Source organism: Lynx canadensis, chromosome D4 (genome assembly GCF_007474595.2).
Source record: "Lynx canadensis isolate LIC74 chromosome D4, mLynCan4.pri.v2, whole genome shotgun sequence".
Taxonomy (NCBI): Eukaryota; Metazoa; Chordata; class Mammalia; order Carnivora; family Felidae; genus Lynx; species Lynx canadensis.
This window is the reverse complement of record NC_044315.2, coordinates 87,893,698-87,918,971: the sequence shown is the minus strand read 5'-3', so window position 1 is coordinate 87,918,971 and position 25,274 is coordinate 87,893,698. Positions and strand designations below refer to the sequence as shown.

Below are 25,274 nucleotides of genomic sequence, written 5' to 3'. Positions count from 1 at the left end.
CCTGGCGTCAGAAGGCTGAGAGGCAGGGGAAGGCGGGCGAAGCAGGGGGGAGGGGGGGGGTGTGTGTGACCCGGCAGGGCCTGTGGTTTGAGTGAAGAAAGCGATTGCATAAAAATGGAGAGCCTTACCACAGCCTGGGTCCTGTCCCTGCCTGAGTCATGCTAGAGAGACAGGGAGGGGACAGCAAGAGCCCGAAGCCCCTCAGATCTCAAGCTGGCCAAGGCCTTGGGTGTGACATTTCTGAAGTCATCACCGATGAGCTCAGGCAGAGGCGCGCCTGGGGACAGGGTAAGAGACAGGAGGGAGGGCTGAGGTTGTCTCAGCAGAACTCCAGGTCTGGGTTGGCAAGAGGTCACGGGGTGGAGAGTTGGCCCCGGAGACAGCTCCAAACCACTCCCAAGGCCAGGGCGCCTCTGACGTGAGCCCCGCGTCTCCGACACCAGCAATGTGTCTGGCACACTCAGGCTTCGGGGGTCAGTGGATGAACGGGCCAGAAGAGCGCCTCTGAGGGGCACTCCAGTCCCCCACTTTAATCCTCTAACCTTCAGCAATGGCTGTGCGGGGGCCTCACGTGTCCCTGGTTCCCACGACAACAGACCCTGGTATTCTGGTCATGAGTCCCCTCCCCTCCCCCCGTTTGCACAGCTTAGGTGTGTGGCTCAGTCTATGCAGAGCTGGGGGGATGACTGAAAGCTGGGTGTAGACCTGGCATCCAGCCAGGAGGAAGAAGCATTTTTTTTTCCCTCCAAGATAATGTGTAACTCAGAGGCCACAAACTGCTGCCCCCAGGATGGGACAGGAGAATCAAACCGGATCACCTGGGTTCCTGGCTGCAGCCTGTGCTGGGGGTAGTGGGGACAGCAAGGGACATATCTGGGCCTTTCCAGACTCCAAGTTCAGAACAATTCTGGGCCCCCCCCCCCCCCGCCCCCAGCCCAGTGCTCGGGGCTGAGCACTCGATTATGTGCTACCTGCCTGCGGTTCTGCGATAGACAGTCCAGACTGAAAGGTGGCGGTCCCGGGGGAGATCAGAGCACCCAGCCTGGCCCACGGGACATCAGCCTGAAGGCTCTCCACACCCTGCTGTGGGCAGCAGCCCCTTCCCAGCCAAGCCGTCCTCCCCTGGGCTCCCTGAAGGGTGTTCTTCACACACCCGGGTCATGCATACGGACCTGGCGCCGTGGGTTAGCACAGAAACGGATTCACTCCTCTCTGAACCTCAATGTCCTCATCTTTAAAATGGGGATAATCATAGACCCACTTCCTGGGCTTGTGGCGGGAAGACACTGAGCTAATACGTATAAAGCGCCGGGCACAGCGTCTGGCAGGTGACGTTAGCTGTTTCCGTGAATTTCCTTAGGTAAGAATTGCTATTTGATCGCCAAGTTTTACTGCCCCGCTATGTTCCCCACGCCAGCTGAAGCTCTTTCTCGCAGCTGCCCTGCCCAGGACGGGAAAATGTTTGTCTGTGTTTGTCTCAGACAGGTTTGTGCCTGCTTGACCCCAGGGCCCTGGCCCCTTCCCCAGAGTACGAGATGGTGTCTTATCCTCCGCTGCTGCCTCTGACGTGCTCCACAGTGACTCCCTCCCCCGCCCTAGTGGCCTTTGATGTGTCCATGCAGTCAGAACTGTGCCCAGAGAACCGGCTGGCAGGGAACACGCGGTGAGGAGGGTGGCTGCCCGGCTGCCAAGGGGCTTGTCTGGGTCAATGCTGTGCTCCTCCGTGAGGGGGACGACTTGGCTCTCGGGACAAGGTGACAGCAGGGAGGCCTTCATGGTGGCGGGGGTGGGGTGGGGCGGGGTGGGGAGCTGGACAGGGAAGCAATGAGAGGCTTGCGCAGAAAACGTCGTCTTACCCTACAGGACCCCGAAAACAGGCGAGGTCCAAAGCGGCCTTGGCTGGGGGCCTCGGCTTCCGGTGGGGACCCCAGCGCCCTGCACAACAGGTGACAGACCTGCGCTGACCAGCCCCCGGTTAATGGTAACTGGTTCCTTTCGTTGTCTCGAGGCCGGGGCTGCTTTGAGGGTTCCGGGATAGAGGGGCTCCTGGTGAGGACGTTGGCGGTACAAGGGGCGCGGGGACGCAGGTGAGGACCCCCGGGGCCGACCAGGAGCGGATTCGGATTCGCGGAGGTTCTCCCCAGGCCACTCACAGCCACCCCACCCCACCCCGGGGCCGCTGAGCTCAGCCTCCTCCGCCGCCCAGGTCCACCTTTCCGTCCCCCGCTGGCTATTTTCCGTTCACACCTGCGAGGCACCTGCTCAGCGCGCTCTGCGCTCATTGGCTGTTGGCCAGCCTCCCATTGGCCGCCCTGTGCTCAGGCGCTCCCCACTGTCCAATCAGAGCCCGGAGTTGCCTGGGTCGGCTGCCCGGGAGGAGCTGCGTCCGGTGTTTGTGTGCGGAAAGAGGGGGGACCCCTTACAGGGGCTCGGGCAGGGCTCCCGTTCTAGGCCTTGTGCGCTACACCCTCTGGCTTCCAGCCAGCTAATCAGGTTCCCGGAGGACCCAGCAGAAGCACCCCTTTCACCCCACCCCCCCCTCCCCCCGTACTTCTCCCCTGATACACGCACCCACCGCTACGGGTTCTTATCTTGTGATGTAATTAGTTCCTTGCCCGTCTCTACCGGCCCTGGACTGATGATTCATGGGGCGGGGGGTAGGGCCGGACCTTCACACTCCGTATCTGTCCAGCCCCCCCGGGCGCTGCCTCGGGGATGACTCAGGCCCGGTTGAAGCTCAGCGGTTAACACACCAGCCGCGGTGACCGTTTGCGATCAACACCAGGCAGAATGTCACGTGTCACCTGGGTTATCTCCGTAATCCTCCATGGAAGGTGTATTATCACACCCGTTTCAGAGATGGAGAAAGCGAGGCCCAGAGAGGGGAAGTACGGCGCTCGGATAGGAGGCGGTGGTTCGGGGCTTGGGTTTCCCTCCTGCTCCTCAACCGCTGAGCCACGGTGGGCAGGCTACTTGGTCAGTCCAGGCCTCAGTGCCCCCTTCTCCAAAAGGGAGAGAGGCAGATTTAACATATGAGGTGGCCGCAGAAAATCAGCGGTTTTCAAGCTGCAAAAACTCAACCCCAAGGTTGGCATCGTTATCACAGGTGGGAGGAGGAGCCTGACTGCTTTTTCAGCAATAAATCGGGCTCTGCGGACTTGACCTTCAAGTCCAGCTTGCTTGAAATCGGCCCACGATTTGGGCACATACCTCAAGGACAGCGTTGACATTTTGATTCACAGATCTTGAGACCGGAACAGAAAGGCCTACAGCTCATCTGAGATTCTCAGCGAACCTGTGACCTTTGTGCCGCGTGTCTTGAAGCAATCAAAGAACCCGAAGGTCCTAGACCACTCTGCGGCACAGTGAGAGGTCAGTGACAGTAGCCCATCTCTTTATGTAGAGCGGCCAGATGTGGCCTTTGATCTCCTGAAACGTGGTGAGTCCAAGCTGACTCATGACTGTGAGCTTCACTCATGACTGTGAAGTTCACACTGGTTTTTAAAGACCTCATATGAGAACAAGTAAAACACCTCACTAATAATTTAAAAATACTAACTACACGTTAAAGTGATCATATTTTGGGGAGTGCCCGGGTGGCTCAGTCAGTTAAGCGTCCAACTTCAGCTCAGGTCATGATCTCACAGCTTGTGGGTTCGAGCCCCGCGTCGGGCTCTGTGCTGACGGCTCAGAGCCCGGAGCCTGCTTCGGATTCTGTGTCTCCCTTGCTCTCTGCCCCTCCCCTGCTCATGCTCTGTCTCTCTCTCTCTCAAAACTAAATAAACATCCTAAAAGGTAATAATATTTTTAAATCATTACTGTAATTATTAAATATTATTACCTTTTTAGGATGTTTATTTAGTTTTGAGAGAGAGAGAGACAGAGCGTGAGCAGGGGAGGGGCAGAGAGAGAAGTGTCAGCACAGAGCCCGACGCGGGGCTCAAACCCATGAGCTGTGAGATCGTGACCTGAGCCGGAGCTGGCTGCTTAACCGAATGAGCCACCCAGGCACCCCGAAAGTGATAGTGTTTTTGATGCATTAAGTTAAAATATTCTTTTTTGAAGTTTGTTTATTTATTTTGAGAGAGAGAGAGAGAGAGAGAGAGAAAGAGCACACGAGCAGGGAAGGGCAGAGAGAGAGAATCCCAAGTAGGCCCCACACTGTCAGGGCAGAGAGCCTGACTCGGGACTCAGTCTCACCAACTGTGGATGATGACCTGAGCTGAAATCAAGAGTCAGGTGCTTAATTGACTGAGCCGCCCAGGCACCCGGATATATCAGGTTAAATCAAATACATTATTATACTATGCCGCATAATATTCCAAAGATATCAGTTCCTATTCCTGGAACCCGTGTTGCCTTTTGGGAAAAGGGGTCCTTCTTTGCAATTGTGACACAGTTAAAGATCTCGAGATGGGGAGATTACCCTGGGATTACCCAGGTAAACCCCGAATGCGATCACACGTATCTTGATCAGTGAGAGACGGAGGGAGATTTACACAGACACGTGGAGAAGAGGAGACAGCAGGCTGGAGAGGGGTGGCCACAAGCCAAGGAATCCCAGCATCACCAGGGGCCAGAAGAAGCAAGGGACAGATCCTCCTGGACGCTGTGGCAGGGAGCAAAACCCTGCCAACGCCTTGGTGTCAGACTTCTGGCCTCCAGAATCGTGAAAGACTAAATTCCTATTCTTCTAAGTCACCAAGTTCCGGGTAATTTGTTACAGTGGCCACAGGGAACTCATACGATTATAGAAATTAATTCCACCTGATACATTTTTTTTTAACATGGCTACAAGAAAAAAAAATTTTTTTTATTGTAGAGAGAGAGAGAGAGAGAGCACACGTGAGCGAGGGTCAGAGGGAGAGAGAGTGCAGAGTGCAGAGCCCAGAGTTGGGGCTCGAGCTCGCCCGAAGTGGGACTTGAGCTCACGCAATGCGGGGCTCGAACTCACGGACCGGGCGATCACGACCCGAGCCGAAGTCGGACGCTTAACAGACTGAGCCACCCAGGCGCCCCGACACGGTGACTCACAAATGTCAGGTTCCACGTGTGGCTTGCACTCGGCGTGTGGGTTAGGTTTCTGCCGGACAGCGCTCTCTGGAGATCCAACCAGAACTACGTATGCTTGTTCTGTAGACACACGAGCACCTCTGAAAACACAAGAAGGCGGGGCGCCCGGGTGGCTCAGTCGGTTGAGCGTCCGATCTTGATTTCAGCTCAGGTGACGATCCCAGGGCCGTAGGATCGAGCCCTGCGTTGGAAGCCTGCTTGAGATTCTCTCTTTCCCTCTGCCCCTCTCTCTCCCCCGCGCACACGCTCGCTCTCTCTCTCTCAGAAATAAACATAAAATCAATCAAATAAAAACACAAGAAGGCACTGTATGAGTGATGTAGAGCTGCAATACCTAATGACCACAGACTGTTTGGCTTAAAGCAACAGAAAATGATCCTCTCCTAGTCCTGGAGATCTGAAGTCAAGGCGTTGACTGGGTTGGTTCCTTCTGGAGGCTCCGAGGGGGAAACGCATCTCGTGGCTGTCTTCTGGTGGCTTCCGGCAAGCCTCGGCCTCCCCCGGCTTGTGGCCACATCGCTCCAATCTCTGCCTCCCGCTTCACCTGGCCTTTTCCTCCGTGTGTCTGAATCTCCCTCTGCTTTCCCTTACAGGGACACGGGTCATTGGACTCAGACTGAGCTCTGTGTCTATACATCTCTCCTACGATCACATTCACAAATACTGTAGGTTAGGACTCATATTTTTTTTTTTTCGGAGGACACTATTTAATACACTACAGACCTGTTATGTGGGCTACCAAAGGGTAGAGGTTGAACTACAAAGGGCGTGGGCTCTGTGGCCGTGTGATCCTGGGTTTGAGCCCTCCAGTCGCGATCTCTTTGCTATGGTTGCTCCCTCCCAGGCGCTTCAGGAACCTTCTCTGGAAACTGGAGGTGATGTCGTTGTGAGTGCTTCCTCCAAAATGCTGTGACGAGACCACTTGTTAGTTACGTAACTGAGTGAGTTACTCGACTGCTCTGTGTCTGAGTTTTCTCATCTGTAGAGTGGGAATAGTCGTAGTACCTACCTCAACAGGATGTCGAAGATCAGGTTAACATTCCCCCAGGCACATCGTGAACACCGTACAATGTTGTCTTTTTTCTTTTCTTTTGAAGTAATCTCTCCGCCCAGCGTGGGGCTCGAACTCATGGCCCCAAGATCAAGAGCCGCACGCTCTACCGGCTGAGCCAGCCGGGCGCCCCTCTGCAAGTGTCATTGTTGTTCGTGTCGTTATTTATGATAAAATGTTGTTCATGTTGTTATTGATAATAGAACGTTGGCATCGTTTACATTGGGCAGAGGTGATGAAATGTTCTATCGAGCTCTCGTGTTATCCTTTCTCTGGCTTTGATTCGGACCTCACTTCCTTACTCAGCTCATGTTGAATGACCCTGAGCACAGAATCAGGGCCAGTTCATGCAGCCACACGGGGTCCCGTGGGGCCGACTCACCAGCCCACTGTCAGCAGCCTGAAACTCCCGATAACGTTTGAAAAGGGACTTTGCGTTTTCATTTTGCGCGGGGCCCCACTGATTCTGTGGCCAGACCTCCTTGGAGTCACAACTCGTCCTGTGCTTGCAGCGGTGAGGGGTCTCCAGCGAGGGGTGGCGGTCCCCCCTCTGGTCTCCGAGGGACCTTTACAAACTGGGTCGCGGCGGCTGGGAAAACACGGTGTCCGAGGATGAGCCGACTGGGGCTGTGTTTGTTTTCCCTGCAAGAGGAGACTTAGGGCTGACCTGGTGGTGTCCTCCAATCCCCAAGGCCTGTGGCGAGGAGAAGGGAGCATGCGTGTGCCCTGCGGCCCCGAAGGGGCAGTTCGGCTCGGCACAAGGAAGGAGATCTGAACGAGAGTTGTGCAAGAATGGAACAGCTGGCTTACCTTCAAACCTCGGCTCTGCCTGCGGGGGTGGGGTGGGGGGGGTTGCTGGTGAAAAAAGCAGGCTCTGGCTGCCGATAGCTTCACCTCTGCCCAGATCCGTGATCTTAGGGCAAAGTCACTCATAGCCCTGAGCCCTTTTTTCCACCGAGATCAGGCTCCATCATCCAGGGTGACAGCGCGAAAGATAAGACAAGGCAGGTGGGTGCGTGAATCACGGAAATGGTGCCCACCTCCTTGACGACAGCCGCTGTTGTTCCGGTTGCTGTTTTATTATTATTATTATTATTAGTGGAAAGTAGTGAGTCCCCCCAGACTGGCAGGGTTCCAGTTGAGAGGGGCCATCAGGAGGTTGCAGACATGACCTCGCGTCAGAGCTGAAGGAGGGAGCACGCGCTCTGCCCCCTTAACGATGTCAGCTTCTGTCATATTTGGACGATTCGTTTAAAAGCCCACGGTTATAGGGGGCGCCTGGGTGGCTCAGGCGGTGAAGCGTCAGGTGACTTCGGCTCAGGTCAGGATCTCACGGTCAGGGGTTTGAGCCCCGTGCCGGGCTCTGTGCTGATGGCTTGGAGCCTGGAGCCTGCTTCCGGATTCTGTGTCTCCCCCTCTCTCTCTCTCTCTCTCTGCCCCCTCCCCCGCCTGTGTAAAAAATAAACAATCATCTGGGGCGCCTGGGTGGCGCAGTCGGTTAAGCGTCCGACTTCAGCCAGGTCACGATCTCGCGGTCCATGAGTTCGAGCCCCGCGTCGGGCTCTGGGCTGATGGCTCGGAGCCTGGAGCCTGCTTCCGATTCTGTGTCTCCCTCTCTCTCTGCCCCTCCCCCGTTCATGCTCTGTCTCTCTCTGTCCCAAAAATAAATAAACGTTGAAAAAAAAAATTTAAAATAAAGACGTTAAAATGTTGGGGCGCCTGGGTGGCTCAGTCGGTTGAGCGTCCGACTTCAGCTCAGGTCACGATCTCATGGACCGTGAGTTCGAGCCCTGCGTTGGGCTCTGGGCTGATGGCTCGGAGCCTGGAGCCTGTTTCCGATTCTGTGTCTCCCTCTCTCTCTGCCCCTCCCCCGCTCATGCTCTGTTTCTCTCTGTCCCAAAAATAAATAAACAACGTTGAAAAAAAAATTAAAAAAAAAAATCATCGTAAGTAAAAAAAATTAAAACCTGCAGTCATAAAATAGTGTTGTCCTTGTGACAAAGGCCCCCGGGGGAAACCCGGTGGCACTTGTTGTGAAACTGAGGAAGTTCGGGGTCCGGGGGGCCACCGGAAAGCCGGAGGGTTCCCATCATCGCTGTGTTTGAAAGCCCCGGCCCGCTGTCCCCTGAGCCATCGCTGGCTGAACCGGGATCCCAGGAATGCAAAACTCCCTTCCAGGGCCTCCTAGGAAGAGGCTTCCTGATGCGTCCCAGAGCCGGACACGGGAAATGCCCCTGGGGAGACAGCATCCGGGGGCGGTGCGCGTGCGTGGGCGCTGGCTGGACGCGTCCCCAGCCTGGTCACGGGAGGGTCTTGGCTGCGGCCTGATCCCGGAGCCTCTGCCCGGAGGACTGCCCCTTCTCTGCAAAGGTCTTGGCAGGGATTCGTGCTGAGACGAACATTTCCTCCCCTCCCTCCTCCCCCATCCGCCTCTCCTGTCAGCTGTGTGCCGTCCTCCCCCCACAAAGCATCCAGGAAATGCTCCTGCCTGACCGCAGCTCCGCGCATCAGTAACCGGATCTGAGGCCCGCGGTCAGGGGCCAACAGATGGGCGCCATCAAGGGCGGCGCTTGGTCGGAGCGTGAAGGGCCCCACGTGTGCTCCTCTCTGCGGCGACAGGAGAACGGGACGGCCCGGGAACGCGCAGTGTGTCAGGCACACGTTCAGGTGGCCCGTCTCCCGACAAATACCTGCGAAGCCCAGCTCTGTGCAGACGCCACACCGGGTGCCGTGTGTACAGCCGCGAAGAAGCCAGCAGCCCAGGTTTTCTTTTCCCCTTTTTCTTTCCAACGTACAGTGAATCAGTGTGGGGGACGCCTGTCTGGCGGGGTCGGTTGACTCTTGATTTCGGCTCCGGTCATGATCCCAGGGCCGTGGGATGGAGCCCCGCCGTCGGGTTCCGCGCTGAGCCTGGACCCTGCTTGGGATTCTCTCTCCTCCTTTCTCCACCTCTCCCCTGCTGGAGCCCTGTCTTTCTCTCAAAAAAAAAAAAAAAAATACTAAAAAAAACAAAAAGGTAACCATCTTGAAATGTACAGGTCAGTGGCACTAAGTAGGTTCACACTGTAGTGCAGCCATCATCATCGTCTCTAGAACTTTCCCACCCTTCCGGAAGAAAGCCCGGTGCGCGTTAAATGGTCGTTCCTATTCGGCCTCCGTCTACACCCTGGCAGCCACCGGTCCGCTATCTGTCTCTAGGGATTTGCCCATTCTGGACATTTCTTATAAACAGAATCATATGATATGCAGTCTTTCGTGTTTCTGGCTCTTGGCACGATGCCTTCCGGGTTCATCCACCTTGTAGCAGGTTGTAGTAAGTTCGTCCGTCTTAAGGCTGAACAACACTCCACTGTGTGGGTGAAGCCGCCGGGCTTTACAGCTGAGCAACCTTGCTTTCATCCTCACTCCCAAGAGGGGAAGAGCCCCCCGGGAGGTTCCTGACTTGCGGAGGCCTCCGGACAGGAGAGGAACCTTCCCTTACGCATTACAGATCGCTGCCTCTTAAGGTGCTGACCGGTTCCCCTGGGCCACAGCCCCCAGCCTCGCAGCTAGAACAGCAAAGCGTCGGTGGCAAGAACATCCCCCTGGATCCAAGCCCAGCTGTGAGACCCGGGGTGAGTATAACCGCCAATCTGGGCCTCAGGCCCCACATCTCTAAAATGGGTCTAATAGTCCTATCTCCCTCAGGAGGGTTAAATACGACGGCATCTGTGATTCGGCCAAGGTTGGGTCTGAGAGCATTGCCCAGTGATTGATCCTCTGGCCGCCGCCCTATCTGACTGTCGTCCTTAAGCAGAATGGCATCATCCTTCAAGGCCATCTTGACTATCTCAGGAATGGGCTTAGGGGCCAGGCTGGCCTTGAGAGCCCAGGAAGCAGCCGGATCGTCCCCATTTATCCTTATGAGTAAACGTCAGCTGCTGACCTAGGCTTCTTCCCTGGCTCTGTGCCTGTCAGGAGAGGCAGCCAGGCTCCCCCAGGGCATTCCAGGAAGTAGGCGGGCAGGAGTCAGGACCCTGAACCAAACTCTGGAGCTCTTCAGTTATCCGGGTCTAGACTCCTTTATTTATAAAGAAAGAAATCCCAATCAAGTGAGCTTAAATCAATTCACTGAATTACAGTTGGGTCTATATGTCAGGCACGGGACCGGTGCTTGTGGCTCATCAGCAAACAGGACTGAGACCCCCCCCCCTTCCCCCCAGGAATCCGGGTGTTAGACAGTAAGGACAAGAAATAAATTGTATGGCGTGTCATTGAATGAAATGGGCCGTGGAAAGAACAGAGAAAGCACAGGCAGCAAAATGGCATCAGAAGTGGCTCGGGTGGGGGTGGGGCGGGCTGTGCAGTGGATTAATGCGGTGGTGGGAGCGGGGTGGGGAGCGGGGGTGGAGGAGGCGACACCTGAGCAAAGACTTGAAGGTGAAGTGTCAACACAGCCCATGTCCAGGGGAAGAGACTTCCAGGCAGAGGCCCCCGCCAGAGTGAAGGCCGGGAGCAAGGACGGAGTGGCTAGGCTGACCGAGCGAGTGGGGGAGGAATCCAGAGAGAACCGGATGGAGACCAGATGGGACGGGGCCGTGGGCCACTGTCCAAACTTTGGCTTTTACTCTGAGCAAGACGGGAGCCACCGCAGTTTGGAGCCAAAGACAAACGTGATTTGACTGATGTTTTGTTTAAGCGAAGAAGGAAACTCTTAAGACTCCCAGGCCCGGGTGAGTCAGAGGTTGGGGCCTTGTTGCCCCCAGAATACAGGCCCCCTCCACGTGGGGAAGGCGGGGGGGATAGTTCCACGCAGCTTCAGGCCGCTGAGGCCCCAAGCCTCAGACCTAAAGCCAACGGGGGTCTCCGGAGGGGGAGGTCACAATATAAACTCCCAGGGAAGCCTCTGACTGGCTCTGCCAGCTGCCGGGACCATTGGGATTGGCTTCCCTGGGTCACGTGGCCCACCCCGTTCCCAAGAAAGGGAGTACTGGGATTGGCTGCCCCACCAGCATTACAGTCCCTACGGTCCCTGAAAGGAAAGCTGTGCTTTCCCAGGGTTAGTTAGGAGAGAGCGGTGGTTCGACAGCCCTTCATGGTCTTGTTCATTCTGCGAGGAGTTCAGGGGTCCCACCTGGAGCAGGGGGGAGGGGAGTGGAGCGGGAAGCTTCTGCCCCAGCAGGGCACGCAGCGCCATCGGAAAGCGCCGGCTAATCCGTGCGTTCGCACGGCACCCCTTCTCAAGGGTGGGGAGACGCGGCCGACGCCCTCCGGGACGACTACGGTGCAATAGAAATCTGACTCCGGTCGCTTGAGCCACAGTTCTTTCTCTTCCATCCCCTGGCTGGAGAACGTCCCGGCGCCTCTCACCGAGGTCAGGAACCAGCGGCAGGGGTGGGGCTGCTTCCTCCTCTCTCTTAAGCTCCTCTGAAGTCACAGACAATGAACCGGCCCAAGAGCTGGGTCTCTGATCCTCAGGAAATGCCGAGGAGGGCCAACTGGAAGAAGCCACATGGGGGCTTGGACAAAGCAGCCCCTCTTTGCTCACCGTGACCAGAGAATTCTTGCGTGCGTGTGTGCGTGTGTGTGTGTGTGTGTGTGTGTGTGTTTAACCCAGCAAAGTCACCACTTAAGATACATCTCAGGGAATTTTTACATCTAGATTCACCGGTGTAACCACCACCCAGCGGTGATGTAAACACATTTCTGACCCCCAGGACGCCTCCTCCTGGGCCCCCCCCCCCGGGGGTTGCGTCTTGCCTTCATTTTCAGGCAGGCGCTGCTGTAGTCCCCCCCACCTCCCGCGAGGCAGGGGCACGTCTTTTGCAGGCAAAGAACCTGAGCTCCCAGAGAAGCGTCACCACCCTCACCACCACCACCACCAAGAACAAAACCGCAGCTTCCCCAGGCCGAGGGAGGCTTTAGGGAAATTCTTGGCAGGAAATCAGAGGAGACCTCGTCCCGTCTGCCAGGCCCTGGCTCGGCTGGTTCGTTCTCGCAGACGTGGAGGAAAAGATTCCTACCGTGAAGTCATCAGCCCGCAGGGCTTCCCCACGAAGTCCCTCTTATTTTCGGCTCCAGGTGACGGTGGGTAACAATCCGCCCTTTGCCCACGCTGGTTTCTCTAGCCTCTGCTGGTGAGGTTTCTGTCTCGTTCCAGAAGCCCAAGCGGGGCCGAGCGCGCGGCCGCCCGCGCCAAGGATGGGCGGACGCCCGGGGTCCCCTCTTGGGCTGTGTCTGGTCCACGATTCCGGGGGTGGTGCAGACACCAGAGCCCAAAGCCGCAACTGAACTTGGCGAGAGGGAAGACAATAGCAAATGGACAAGCGATCGACCCCACTCCCTACCCACTCCCCGCTCCAGCAGCAAGCACGGGTGCTCCCAAGAGCCTCCCTCCTGGCAAGCCAAGCATTACCCCCATTTGGAGGAGGAGGAAACTGAGGCTCAGAAGCTCATACAGATGAGGGCTTCCTAGGTGCCCGGTGTTTAATAATTAGACACGACTCCCTTTCATTGAAGACAAGGATTCGGAGGAGGAACCTGCTCGCCCGAGACCACACGGCTGCAGTCGCCAAGGGCTGGCTCTGGGACTCAACGTCAGCTGAGTCGGGCTCCGGAGCACATAGCCAGTGTCTCTGCCCTCTGGCCGGTCTTTTCTCTCGGTCTCTGCTGCTTTGGGGGCACAGCCCAGACGGACACCGCGGTCCCTTCGGGGCAGGCGCCAGGGCGGAGAAGGCACAGGACACTGAGGTTTCCCTCTTGCCCCCCTCCCCAGGGGACCCCCGAGCAAAGCGAGCGCAAAACTAAAGGCAAAACTAAAGGCAAAAGATTCCTGCCTCTGCTGACATCCGACTCTCCGTGCCAGCTCAGGTCATGGGATGGATGGAGCTCGCGTCGGGCCCCGAGCGGACAGCTCACATCGGGATTCTCTCTCCCTCTCGCTCTGCTCCAGCCTGCTCCTTCTCGGCGCTCGCTCGCTCTCTCAAAATCAATAACTAAACTTAAAAAAAAAAAAAAATCAGAGTCACACCAAGGTAGGTATGACTGTGGTTCAAGCGTCCAGGCTGAGAGTGGGGACGGATGGCCCAGTTCTCCTGCCCGACACCCGTCCTGACCCGCGGGGACAGATACCAGAGCTCTCGGCCACCTGTGGATGTCCCGCCAGGCGTCTGTCTTTGTCACACACACACACACACGCACACCCTCCCAGAAGGCAGGCCCTGCCGGACGCCCCCATGTTACAGATGAGGACACAGACTAGAACGCGTTTAAGGATTTGCCAGGGGAGGGGTGTCTGGGGCCGGAGGCCCAACAGGGGACACAGCTCAGCCCTGCGCCTCCCCCAGCATCTGGCCGCTGAGAGTGGGCGTGTGCTGTGTGCAGACAGGCCTCCTGGCGGGCTCTCCCCGCCTCCTCCAGCTCATAGAGACACAGCCACACGCGCCTGCTGCGGCCGCCTGCCCCAGAGCTCCCGCCTGCCCGTGGAGATGCCTGCCCCTGTCCTGGCGTTGGTGAGAGGCCAGGCGCTGCCGGCCTTCCTGCTCTGCAGCACACTGCTGGTCATCAAGATGTACGTGGTGGCCATCATCACGGGCCAAGTGAGGCTTCGGAAGAAGGTATGCTCCCCTGGAGCACCCCCCCCCCCCTCCCCGGCCCCAGCCCTGCTGGGAAACTGCAGGGATGGGAAACTTGGCCGAGGTGTTCCCAGGGCCAGAATGTGAGGGCCCTGGAGACCTTTGGGATGGCAGGACCCGCACCTTCTTGTCCTCTGTTGTAAGAGCATTTACTCATCCCGCCGTGTTACCAGGTAAGTTCTGGCACGACGGGTGCTGCTGAGCTCTGCTGGGTGTCTCAGAGAGAAGCAGGTCCCGGAGGGTGGAATGAGACAGCAAGAATGCCTCCATCAGACCTGGCAGCTTCCCAGCACAGGAGATCGGAGGTCTGGGTGGAGTGGGAACCGACGACGCGGGAACCCCAGGAATTTTAAGTGGAAATTCCCAATTCATTGGCGAGGGGGCTTACGAACGCACGGCAGCGTCCAGAGGCCAGGTCTTGGCCGGCCTGGGCTCCACTGGAATTTTCAAGGAGGAATTCCCCCCGCCCTTCCCCCCGCCACCCCACCGATCCCAAGTCCCCGGAGCCAAAACAACAAAGAGGCTAAGATCGGAGCCTGGGTGGGCGGGACGGCCCATTCAGAACAGCTCGGCTCGCATTGGACACGACCAGAGTCAGAGAAGTTTTGGGCCAAGCCGGCCGGCTGTCCTGTTTTTCAGTACAGGCCTCGTTTCCAGAAACCGTGGCCCTTTGTCCGCCTTTGTCCAGTTCAAAGGCAAGGCAAGGTTAGCTCTGGCATCACGTTGGGTGTGGACACCCAGGAGCGGGGGTCTTGCTGGGGAGTCGGACTCAGCCCCTGGCATAGGCGCGGGCAGGGGTGAAGGCGGGACGGCTTTAACGCCCAGAGGCGCAGACACAGGCACCCGGATGGCCCCTGCCTCCTCCCTGCCTCACCCCGGTCCTGGATGCGGGATACGGGGAACCCAGCAGGGACAGGTGCATTCAGCCATCAAGTCCTTCCTTGGAGCTGAGCGTTTACTAGGTGGGAGCCACATTCACCTTGTCTTCCGGGAGAGGACACCTGTGAGGCCACGCAGCAGGGTTTGAACGGGGCCGTCCGGCCCCACAACCTGTCCGGAGGGGGCGGGGGCGGGGATAGAGTTCTCAACAGCAAAGTGCAGGGGTCCGGAGCCTCCCTCTTCATGTGAATTCAGGGATAGAAGGAGGGAAACCCGAGAGTGCCTTTCTCTCTGGTGGGTGGAGAGTGCCAGAAAGAAACCTTCCCTGGGGCTGTCCCCCAGAGGCTCCTTACCGGCTGTGAGTTTCCCTCCCATGCCAGGAAGGAGCCTGGAAGCCACATCCCCGGGCAGGTGACAGATAAGGGCTCTGACTCTTCCACACTTTGCCCCTGGGGCGAGTCTGGGAGCCGTTTCCTCATCTGTAAAGCAGGGGATAGTCACGCTCGGGCCGGGCGACTTCGGCACCTGGCGCAGAGCACGCGTGACTTCTCATTACGTACGAACAACTGGAATTCACTCGAAGGCCGCAACCACAGCTCGGTCCCAGGAGTGCATCCAACGGCCTGCCCCCTTGTCCCAATTAAAGGTAGCAATTCTAGCTTCGGACGACAGCGGTTCCTCGGCCTGCCCTACGACCGGCTCCCGGCCCGGCGGGCTTGTGTTCCGGTTCTGTCTTTAGGAACGAGCCACCCCTCGGACCCGGGCCTGGGACCCTTTGAAGGGAGTCATGGGTCCACGGACTCTGTGCCGGCCCATCGGGATTGGCGATTCCACGAGCGCAGGGCCAGTGGAGAGGAATTCTGGGTGTGGGGGCTCTGATCCTGACCCTGACGGGCCTCAGGCGTGGGACAGGTGGGACGCACCAGAGCTTGGGGACAGGGGTCACCAGGGCTCATGAGTCAGAGGCGGCAGTATTTGCCATTGGATGAGCAATCCAGAAAGCGTGCTGCTGAGATTCGTGTTTGCTGTGGGGTTGGTGAGCGCTGGACGTGGGCCTCCGGTGACGGAAACGTGACCTGAAGTTTCTGCTGTCCGCAGACTATTCGTCGAGCACCTTCCCCATGCCGGTGCTCCCAGTGCCCGGCATTGGGCGGAGGCCTCTCCAGTTCTCCCCTTCACTCTTCGTGCGGGAAATGAGCTCCGCTTGATCCAGAGTTCACGGATGAGGGAGCTGAGGCTCAGGGAAGCGAAGAAATGGGCAGCTAGTCTTTGTGGAACTGTCAAAAACCCTCTCACTGCTCTTAGTTCAAAGTCCAAAGTCTTAGAGTGCCCTCGGGACCCCAGCAACTTCATCTTGGGCCTCTGTCCCTCGCTCTCTATACTCCAGCCACGCTAGGTTTCTGTTCTTCAAACACCCCCATCGTCTTCTGACCCCAGGGCCTTTGCACATGCTTTCCTGGATGTCTTCAATGCTCTTTCTCCAGCCCGCCCTCATCGGGCTCATGTTGTTGCCTCCTTCAAAGCTTAGCTTGAATGCCCCTGCCTCAGAGAAGCCGCCTCTGACCCTCAGGCTCGATCAGGTCTCCTGGAAGCATTCTCAAGGCCAACCTTGTCTTCTCTTTGTTTAACACTCACCACCTGGTCTTCCCTGGTTCGTAGGCCATTTCCCCATCAGACTGTGAGCTTCCCAGAAACCAGGACATGAGGGCCTTTGCCCTCGTCTGTTCTGGCTGCTATAACAGTGTCGGGGGCACACGGGGCCTGGACTGGGGGGGGCGGGGCTTGTAAACAGCAGACTTCTTTCTCACTGTTCTGGAAACAAGGTGCCTGGAGATTCCTCGTCTGGTGAGGGCCCACTTCCTGGTTCACAGATGGCCGTCTTCCGGCTGTATCCTCCAGTGGTAGGAGGGTGAGGGAGCGCTCTGGGGTCTCGTTTCTAAAGGCACTAATCCCATTCCCAAGGGCTCTACCCTCCTGACCTAATCACCCCAGAGGACCACCCCCCCCGCCCCCCAACACCATCACCTCGGAGGTCAGCTTTCAACATACGAATCCGCGGGGCACACGTTCAGCCCATAGCAGCCTTGGTCGTGGCGAGTGCCAGCACTTGGCACGTGGAGGGGGCTAGGCCAGTAACTCTCGCTGACGTATTCCAGGCTTTTGCCAACCCCGAGGATGCCCTGAGACACGGAGGCCTCCAGTACTGCCGGAGTGACCAGGACGTAGATCGCTGCCTCAGGCAAGTACTGTTGGGCCCCAGCCTGGCCACGGTCTGCCCCCCCAGGCTCCGCTCTGAGCACCAGGGCCGGGGGGGGGCGCCCAGAGGACCGAGGTCTCCTGCCTTCCGGAGCCCCTCAGATAGTTCTAACTTATTCATTGATTTCATGTCTTTCTTTCTTTTTTAAAATGTTTTTATTTACTTTTGAGAGAGAGATTGAGAGTGCGAGCCGGGGAGGGGCAGAGAGAGAGGGAGACACAGAATCGGAAGCAGGCTCCGGGCTCCGAGCCGTCGGCACAGAGCCCGCGCGGGGCTCGAACTCACGAACCCTGAGCTCAGGACCTGAGCACAAGTCCGACGTTTAACCGTGAGTTCGAGCCCCGTGTCGGGCTCTGTGCTGACGGCTCGGAGCCTGGCGCCTGCTTCGGACTCTGGGTCTCCCTGCCCCCACCCTGCTCACACTCTGTCTCTCTCAAAAATAAAAATAATAAAAACATGGGAAAAATGGAAAAAAAAATAGCTGTGTAAAATCCCATCGGAGACTAGATGTGGATTGATCTCACGTTCCTGATCTGAATGTTGTGGCTTTGGCCGTTGGCTCTCCTCTGGCTGACCCCGGTGGGCTGGAGAGGGAGGAGGCAGCACTTGCAGGGGACAGCGACTGCCAGTGGAGTTGAGGGACAAGCGGAAGGACGGGCAGCTGCACAGGGGGAGACAGGAGACAAACTCTCCCGTAGTTCCCAGGGCATTCCCGTGCACCACGGGCAGAAATGGGTGGGACACTGGAGTGTAAATACGAGATTCTTTTCTTCGAGGAGAGCGCTTTTTTTCTCTTCGTTTTCTTGCCCGTTGAAAATAATGTGCGTACTTGTGGTTTTTAAGAATGACAGAGATGTGTAAGGTAGGAAGTGAAATCCTGTGCTGTTCTAGCGTTCCTAATATAACTACGGTATGTAGTTCTTCCTATGAGGTCCATCCGTCCATCCGTCCATCCATCCATCCACCGGACACGTAGTGAACAAGTGGACAAAAGCCGTACCGATACCCGAGTCCATACCGGTGACCCTTATCCCGCCCACCCCCTTGGTTGGCCTGACTCTCCTGGGCGGTGGAGATGGGCCTGAGCAGTCGAGGCAGCCGTGACCGTGGACAGCCTGGGCTGGCTCACCGCAGCCACCGAGGGGGTTTACTTGGCTTTTCACAGGGTACACGCGTCCTACGTAGCGAAGCTTTCTTGTGGCACGGGAGCGGTTACGTGAGCCGACGAGCACTTTGGTTTATTTTTTACTGGCTGTAACCAAGCCAAGGAGAGATAACAGACCCGTGTGGTGCCCAAATGTTTCTACGTACCCAGTACAATTTCTTCTTCCGATCAAAATGACCCTCTATCGATAGTGGCGATGCTCCAACGGCTGGAGTTCGATTCAGCGCTTTTTAAAAAATGTTTGTTTTTGAGAGACAGAGAGACAGAGTGTGAGTGGGGGAGGGGCAGAGAGAGAGGGAGACACGGAATCCGAAGCAGGCTCCAGGCTCCGAGCCGTCAGCACAGAGCCCGACGCGGGGCTCGAACTTCCGGACCGTGAGATCGTGACCTGAGCCGAAGTCGGACGCTCCACCGACTGAGCCACCCAGGCGCCCCAGTTCAACCCCGAGCACCTCTTACCAAATAACGTTTTATGCCCATTTGGCAAGTGTTTATCGGTGGAGGGGACGTGCGACGCACTGGTACTTATTGGAGACTTACCACGGCAGGTCTGGGGGTTCCTGGTCCCCCGGGGTCTCCTCCACCTCCTGCCTTCACAGAACGTCGTGGAACCGTGAAGGTGCAGGGCTCAGAGGATCACACGTCCCGTCATCCCCTGCTGGAGAACTTGCTGGAACCTGAGGGGGACATGCCCTGGAAACAGAAGTTAGTTAAATATTAGACCAGAGTTTATGGTGCAGTCAGGGTCACCCTCCTGCCCAGACAGGAAAGCACTTAGGTCTAGGTTCTTGGAGGATAAATCTGCTTTGCAGATTAGCCACACGCCAGAGCCAAAACGAACGTGAGCCCGGCTCTGGGAGAGGTCAGGAGCCGGATTTCCAGGGAAATGATGAAACCTGGCCACCTTGTTTCATGACACCAACCCCAGCCTCTTGCTCAGGTGTCTTTGGGCCAAATCCCGAGTCCGTGTGTGGGAAACCTCAGGGAGGGAGTCTCCGAGTGGCCCCAAGGGAGGCAGACGGGCACGGGGCCCGTGCTTGGCGAGGTTTCTGACTACTCAGAACACGCAGCCTGAATCCGACTGAACCGGTTTGTCCGGAGACTGGTCCCCGAATCGCAGTCCTAGAAGTCCCTTCGATGTTGTGGACGGTGAACCCAGGCCAGGGAGCAGGTTAGAGGCACGCCGAACCGCGGGCTCATGCCCGGCCCTCCTCTCTGCGGCTCCACACCGGGGTTCATTCACCCGGCCGAGGCAGGAGAGGCTGGCAAAACCGAGAGGGCGAGATTAGCGTTCAGGGTCGTGCCCCGGACCAGGCCGGCGATGGTGGCGAGGGAGAGGAGGAAGACGGCAGGTGCATCGGGGCGCAGCCCCTCCGCGACAGCGGGGTCCTAAGCACCTTGTCGATAGCTGCCAACCCACCGGGCCCCCCAACAGCCTCCCCGGGGAGGGTGCTGTTATCTCTGGAGGCAGAGCAGGCTTGCCGAGGCCACGCGGTTGAGCCCAGGACCGTGGGCTCTGTAGGAACGCGGTTTTGCCCCGCTTTATGCCTGCCCTTGACATTGAGCAGCAGGGGCCCTGGCATGGCCAGCGTGGGCAGCGGGGAGGGCCAGGGATGAGGACGGACGTCCCTGCCAGCTGCCTGGGGCTACTCGCAGACCTTCTCCCCGCCCATCACCTGCCGTCATGCAGCCGGTGTCGCAATGTCTGGGGGGTGGGGAGGGGCGGCCCGGTGCGGCAGGAAGCCCAGCAAGTCCGGTCTGGCGGGGATTTGCTTTGGGTGACTTTTATGGTAAAAAGTGGCTGTTATTGGAATGACACGTTTTGCCCAACCACGTCTCTCCGGTACGTGACTCCATCCACGTCTGTCAGTTCACATCCGGGCCCCCCGGGGAGGGGAATGAGTTTTCTTGCCTCACCTTTGATTTCCCCACAGCTCCCTGTCCTCGGCACCACTCGTGGTTTCGTGGGGAACCCCCGCTTTGACCCCTACCGGAGGGAGGAGGGAGAGGGAGGAGGGACGGGCTGGGCCAGCTCTCAGTGGGGGGTGGGGGGTGGGGTGGAGGGCGCGGGGTGCTGAGGGTCAGAGCCTCAGGGCTTTCTCAGCCCCCAGCCACTTCTCCTCCCTCACTGGCGACCTTGGGGTCCGGAGCTGGAGCTGGGAGGTGGGCTCAGGACCACGGCTTGGTTTTCTGCAGGGGCTGCACCTCCCCGCCTCTCGGTTCTGCCCCGAAGAATGGGTCCCCACCTGCCACGAACCTCGCCCATCCCACCCTCCTCTCCACCCTGCTCCCCTCTGTCGGCTCTTTGGGGTTTGGCCAATGTCAGCTCTCTAAAAAGTGACTCACTCGTCCGATGTGAATACCTGCTTTAAAGGACAGTATCCGGATGAATGGGTTTCCCATACTAGTGGGTGCTTTTCCTGAAACGTTCAGATGAGCGTGTGACAGAAAGGCCCATCCAGGTGGGTCAGCTGTGAGAGGCAGACCGATTTCTGGGACACGCTGACTTCATTTAATGTTTATTTATTTTTGAGAGAGAGAGAGAGAGAGCGCACGAGTGGAGTGAGGAGAAGAGAGGGAGGGAGAGACAGAATCCGAGGCAGGCTCCAGGCTCCGAGCCATCAGCACAGAGCCCGACGCGGGGCTCGAACCCACGAACCGCGAGATCATGACCTGAGTCGAAGTCGGACATGACTGACTGAGCCATCCAGGCGCCCCATCACTGACTTCATGTAAAGTAAGCTTTCCAGGGGCGCCCGGTGGCTCAGTCGGTTCATCGTGATCTCAGCTCAGGTCATGATCTCACGGTCTATGGGACTGAGCCGCCCCACATGGGGCTCTGCACTGACAGTGGCTCCCTCTCTCTCTCTGCCCCTCCCCCTGCTCTCTTTCTCTCTCTCTCTTAAAATAAGTAAACATTAAAGAATAAGAAGAATAAAGCACGTTTCCCAAGGGTGTCCCTCTAATGGGGGATGTCGGGGGGCACAGCCCCATTTCCATAGGGTAGAGGGGTCTGGAGGAAGCCTGCTGTCCCCTCACAAGTGAGGTAAGGGACTTGCTTGATCAGGGAGCGGGGGGGGGGGGGGGGGGGGGCGGGCCCAGCCTAGTTTTCCCTCTTCTTTCCCACGGCCAGGATCTGACCAGGGCCTACGACTTGCTCTCAGGCACAGGCAGGCGGCAGGGCCTCACCCAACTGGGTGAGACCGGGCCTTCCTGCAGAACTGCTTTCCCCGAGGCTGGGTCCCACGGTGGAGATTTGGGAGAAAAGGGGAAGGCGGGCTCACGTTGGCCTTGGGATATGGGGCCAGAGACGCCAACCGCTGTGTCCCGAGTTTCACCTAAGAACGGTCCAGGCCCCGCTGGGTTAACGGGAGCTTTTGCACACGCGGATTGAATTCCAGGCCCCAAGCCCCCCCTTCACAAGCCCTCCCCTTCCTGCTTTCAACCTGCCTCGCTCCCTCTCATGCCACCCCACTCCAGACACGCTCCAGGGTCACTTTTCTGTGCCTCGAACACCCTATGCTCAATCCCACCCCAGGGCCTTTGCCCCTCCTGCTCCCTGGAAAGTTCTTCCTTCCCCTGCACCGGTGGTGACCTGCTGATGATCCCTGATCATTCAGGCTTCGGTGCAAACATCTCCTGCCCTGAACCCACCCACGCCGGTCACTTGGCAGAGACCCCTGCAGCACGGGGCAGCTGAGTTAGGGCCTCTCCCGTGCCCTGCCCAGCCCCATTCCCTAGGTCAGGCCACACACCGGGCCCTTGCCTAAGGCTCTGCTTGCAAGTGGGAGGGAAGAGGAGGGCTGTGTTACAGGCCGTCCTCCGTCACCCAGGAGCTGCTGGGCCGGGCCCGGCCCGCGGGCGCACAGCGTTGGGGGAACGCGTCCCAGCTGGAAGGCGCACCTCGCTTCCCGCCCCGAGTCCCCCCTGCCTCACACATGCGGCCTTGTCCTCGGGGGAGGTCCCAGCCCCGGTACTAGGTTCCTGTTTATTCTTCCAACATACCGTCTATGACCTCAGGCACGGGTTCGGTCTCTAATTTATGAGACTTGACCTCCTCACCTCTCCCCAAGGAAGCTGTCCATTGGCAGGAGTCATGGAAAATGTGACCCAGCTCTTAGCAGACGCGGGTGGGTTTTCTTTCTTGGTCATTTATTTACGCCAGGGCTATACTCAGCCCTTCCACTCCCCCCGCGCCACCCCACGTGCTCACGCGCTTGACCGTTTTGAACAAACAAACACAAAGACACAGGACAGCGTAGATGAAATGAAGAGCTTTACCGAGGGGGGGGCAGTGAGTGGCAGCCGTTCTGTTATTATTATTATCCCTGAAAGAGGCAGGAGGGTTTGCCGACATCTAGGGGCAGGACAAGACGGTTAGGCAAGGGTTTCAGACGTGTGCTCTAGCCCATGCCCCTGGGGAGGGCCCAGGCACCTGCGTTCAGAAGGAGGGTGTCCCCCCCCCGCCGCGAAAAGCCCTGCCCCGGGGGGGTGGGGGTAAAGGGCGCGGGTGGGAGTCAGACCTAGGCTCCACCCCGGCTCTCAACCCCCTCTGAGTCCCACTGTTCCTGGCTGGCGTCCAAGGCCACACGAGGGAAGACGGTGGGGAGCGTGGCCGGGGCCAAGTCCTGGGGAGCCCCAGGGCTCGGGAGGAAAACCCCGGCTAGCTGCCTGTCACGGCCACCGGCCCATAAGTGGGGTTTTGCGTCCTGGCAGCAGCTGACTTGGAGTTGCTGTCGCTTCTGCCTCCGTGGTACCCCTTTCTCCCGGCCACGAACGGACGCGAGCCGGGCACCCCGAGATGGTCCCCAGGGGCGTGGGGCCCTTCGGGGCAGAGGGCCCCGGCTTCCACGAGCTTCTCCCTGCTGACGCCCGGCTGACCGCACACCCTTGCCTTCCCAGAGCCCACCGGAATGACATGGAGACCATCTACCCCTTCCTGTTCCTGGGCCTCGTTTACTCCTTCCTGGGGCCTGACCCCTTCATCGCCCGGATGCACTTTCTCGTCTTCTTCCTGGGCCGCGTGGTGCACACCGTGGCCTATCTGGGCAAGCTTCGGGCACCCACCCGCTCCCTGGCCTACACCCTGGCCCAGCTCCCCTGCGCCTCCATGGCCTTCCAGATCGTCTGGGAAGCTGCCTGCCACCTGTGACCAGCAGCCGACAACTGCTCAGCCAGCAGACCGCTGGCCGCGAGCCCCCGTGACTGTACCCGGAGGGCGCCGGGCGGCCCTTGGGGATTGTGCTCGGCCCAGGGACCCGGTTTCTTGGCAACCCACCGAGCGCGGGATCCTGGGCACCGCGGGCCTGTGCGTGTTTGCCCATGTGTGTGCACGCGTGTGGGCGGGCGTGCCTCTCGGACTTCTGGGTGGAGTGGCTGCCCGGACCGTGCGGAGATGGTTTCTCAAGACTGACAGAAAAATCCTCCCACTCGAGCACCAGCGCATTAAAAGCCATGTTCCTTCTCCGTCCCTACGAGTGAGAGAAGAGTCCGTTCGGGTTCCTCAACGAAACCACCATCCGGATTCAGGGCTGTACTAGCCGCGAGCTTCTTAGACCCACCCCAGAGATTCCGATTCGGCTAGTTTCGAGGGGACCCTGGGCATCTGCGTTTTTGTCAAGCTCCCCCGTGTCCCGGCGGTGTCCGGGCCCCGGCTCCACACCACCCCTTTCCTCCAGAAGCAGGACCCGGCACAGGGTGGGGTGTGATATTGCAATTTCTTTTGTGGTGGGAGTTTAGCGAGGGGGGCGTGGGATTACGTTCCCCGGCGCCCTGTTGACACTCCCCGTGCTCAGTCTCCGTTCCTTTGCCGGATCCTTCTCTCCTACATGCAGGTGCCGAAAGGCAGGGCCCACAGTGAGGGTCGCTTCTCTTCCCTGGGGAGTCACTCACTCGTTAAGGGCCATAAAGCAAGAGAATGGGCCCGGCATGACCAACCGCTCAAAGGAACTTTCCGGCTCCTTCAGTACCCGCAAGATTTGAAAAGAACAAATGTGCACCCCTGCGGGGAATCTGTGTGTGTGTGTGTGTGTGTGTATGTGTGTGTATCTCCTAGACTCTTGTTCTAAGATGTGTGGGCCCTTGATCATTCAATGGAAGGGTCTGTCCGGCTTGGGCCACCACCCTGCAACCCCTTGGCTGCCCGCCCCTGGGGTCTATCGCCGCCCGAGTGGGTCATTTTCGCGGGACATTTTTGTTAGTGTGTGTCTGGGGCCACACTGACGGGACGACGTCTCTGGAAAACACACAAGTGCGCCCTGACCGGGGGGTTAAGTCCCGCGCAAACATGCAAGCAGGGTACTCGCGGGCCCCCTCCTGCCTCCTTCCCACGGGTGAGTAAGGTGGTGTGTCAAGTCCATCCTTTACAGATGAGGACACCAAGTCTCCAGGAGGTGGGCCCCTGACGCGCAGGGCCCGCTCTGAATCTGGCGCGTCTGCCTCCAAAGTCCCGCTCTAACCACCGTCCCCTACTGCCTCACCTCCCCTGACCGCCTCTCAGCGCTGCCCCTTCTCTCCAGGGTCTGGAGAAGCCGCTGGGCAGGTCTCCCTCCCAACAGCCCGAAGCCGCTGAACTGCCCTTGATGGACCTGCCGGGCGGGGGCCTCGTGGGGACCCCTGGCCTCTCCAGAAATTCCAGCTTCCCCCTGATCCCCGAGGCTCCGTGGGTGGGGAGGCGCTCACAGCTGGGAGTGGACAACACTGCCCTCTGGTGGTGAGAGGAGACTCTAGTCTCCGGAGGGAGCCGTCGCAGCCCGGGAGCCTGCCGTTTGCTAAGCGCTGGCTGGGCGCGGTGCTTACGATCTTTTTTCACGCGATCCTTGCACTGATCCCGGGAGGGAGGCATTTCTGTTTTCAGATGGCGGAAGTGGGGCTCAGAGGGGAGAGGTCGCTCGCCCACTGTCCCCGAGCTGCGGTGTGGTAAAAGGCCAGAGGTGTGTGTGTGTGTGTATTTGTTTGTTTTAGAGAGAGAGAGAGGGCGCGAGCCGAGTCGGGGAGAGGAGCAGAGGGAAAGAGGAGGAATCTTAAGCAGGCTGGGCCTCAGCCCGACGCGGGGCTCGATCCCACGACCCTGGGATTGGACGCTCAACCGACGGAGCCACCCAGGCGCCCCCCCTCCCCCCACTTGTGTGTATTTTCCCTCTTGGAGAAAGAGGGCCTGAGAGGGCACAGCTCAGAGCCGGGTGAGGAGGGAGCCCTGTGAACCTGGATGAAGGGGGTGGCCCCGTGGAGCCAAGG

The 25,274-nt window shown here is 58.5% G+C and overlaps 1 protein-coding gene and 1 long non-coding RNA gene across 3 annotated transcripts; one reads left to right on the top strand and one right to left on the bottom strand.

Moving 5' to 3' along the window:
• Positions 1–1,718: 1,718 nt before the first annotated feature.
• Positions 1,719–23,509, top strand: PTGES (prostaglandin E synthase). 2 transcript variants are annotated; one of them, XM_030293041.1, is made up of 4 exons: positions 1,719–1,723; positions 13,126–13,719; positions 16,773–16,855; positions 22,941–23,509. In XM_030293041.1, the coding sequence occupies exons 2-4, from the start codon at positions 13,144–13,146 to the stop codon at positions 23,188–23,190; spliced, it is 909 nt and encodes a 302-aa protein (XP_030148901.1). In that variant the 5' UTR covers positions 1,719–1,723; positions 13,126–13,143; the 3' UTR covers positions 23,191–23,509. The 2 variants fall into 2 exon arrangements, with proteins under 2 accessions (XP_030148901.1, XP_030148900.1); XM_030293040.1 differs by lacking the exon at positions 1,719–1,723 and having other exon boundaries at positions 11,429–13,719.
• LOC115499261 lies at positions 5,768–7,054 on the bottom strand. The gene is made up of 2 exons (XR_003964089.1): positions 6,083–7,054; positions 5,768–5,980 (listed from the first exon to the last, which is right to left on the bottom strand). It is a non-coding gene; the product is annotated as an uncharacterized LOC115499261 (long non-coding RNA).
• Positions 23,510–25,274: the final 1,765 nt, after the last annotated feature.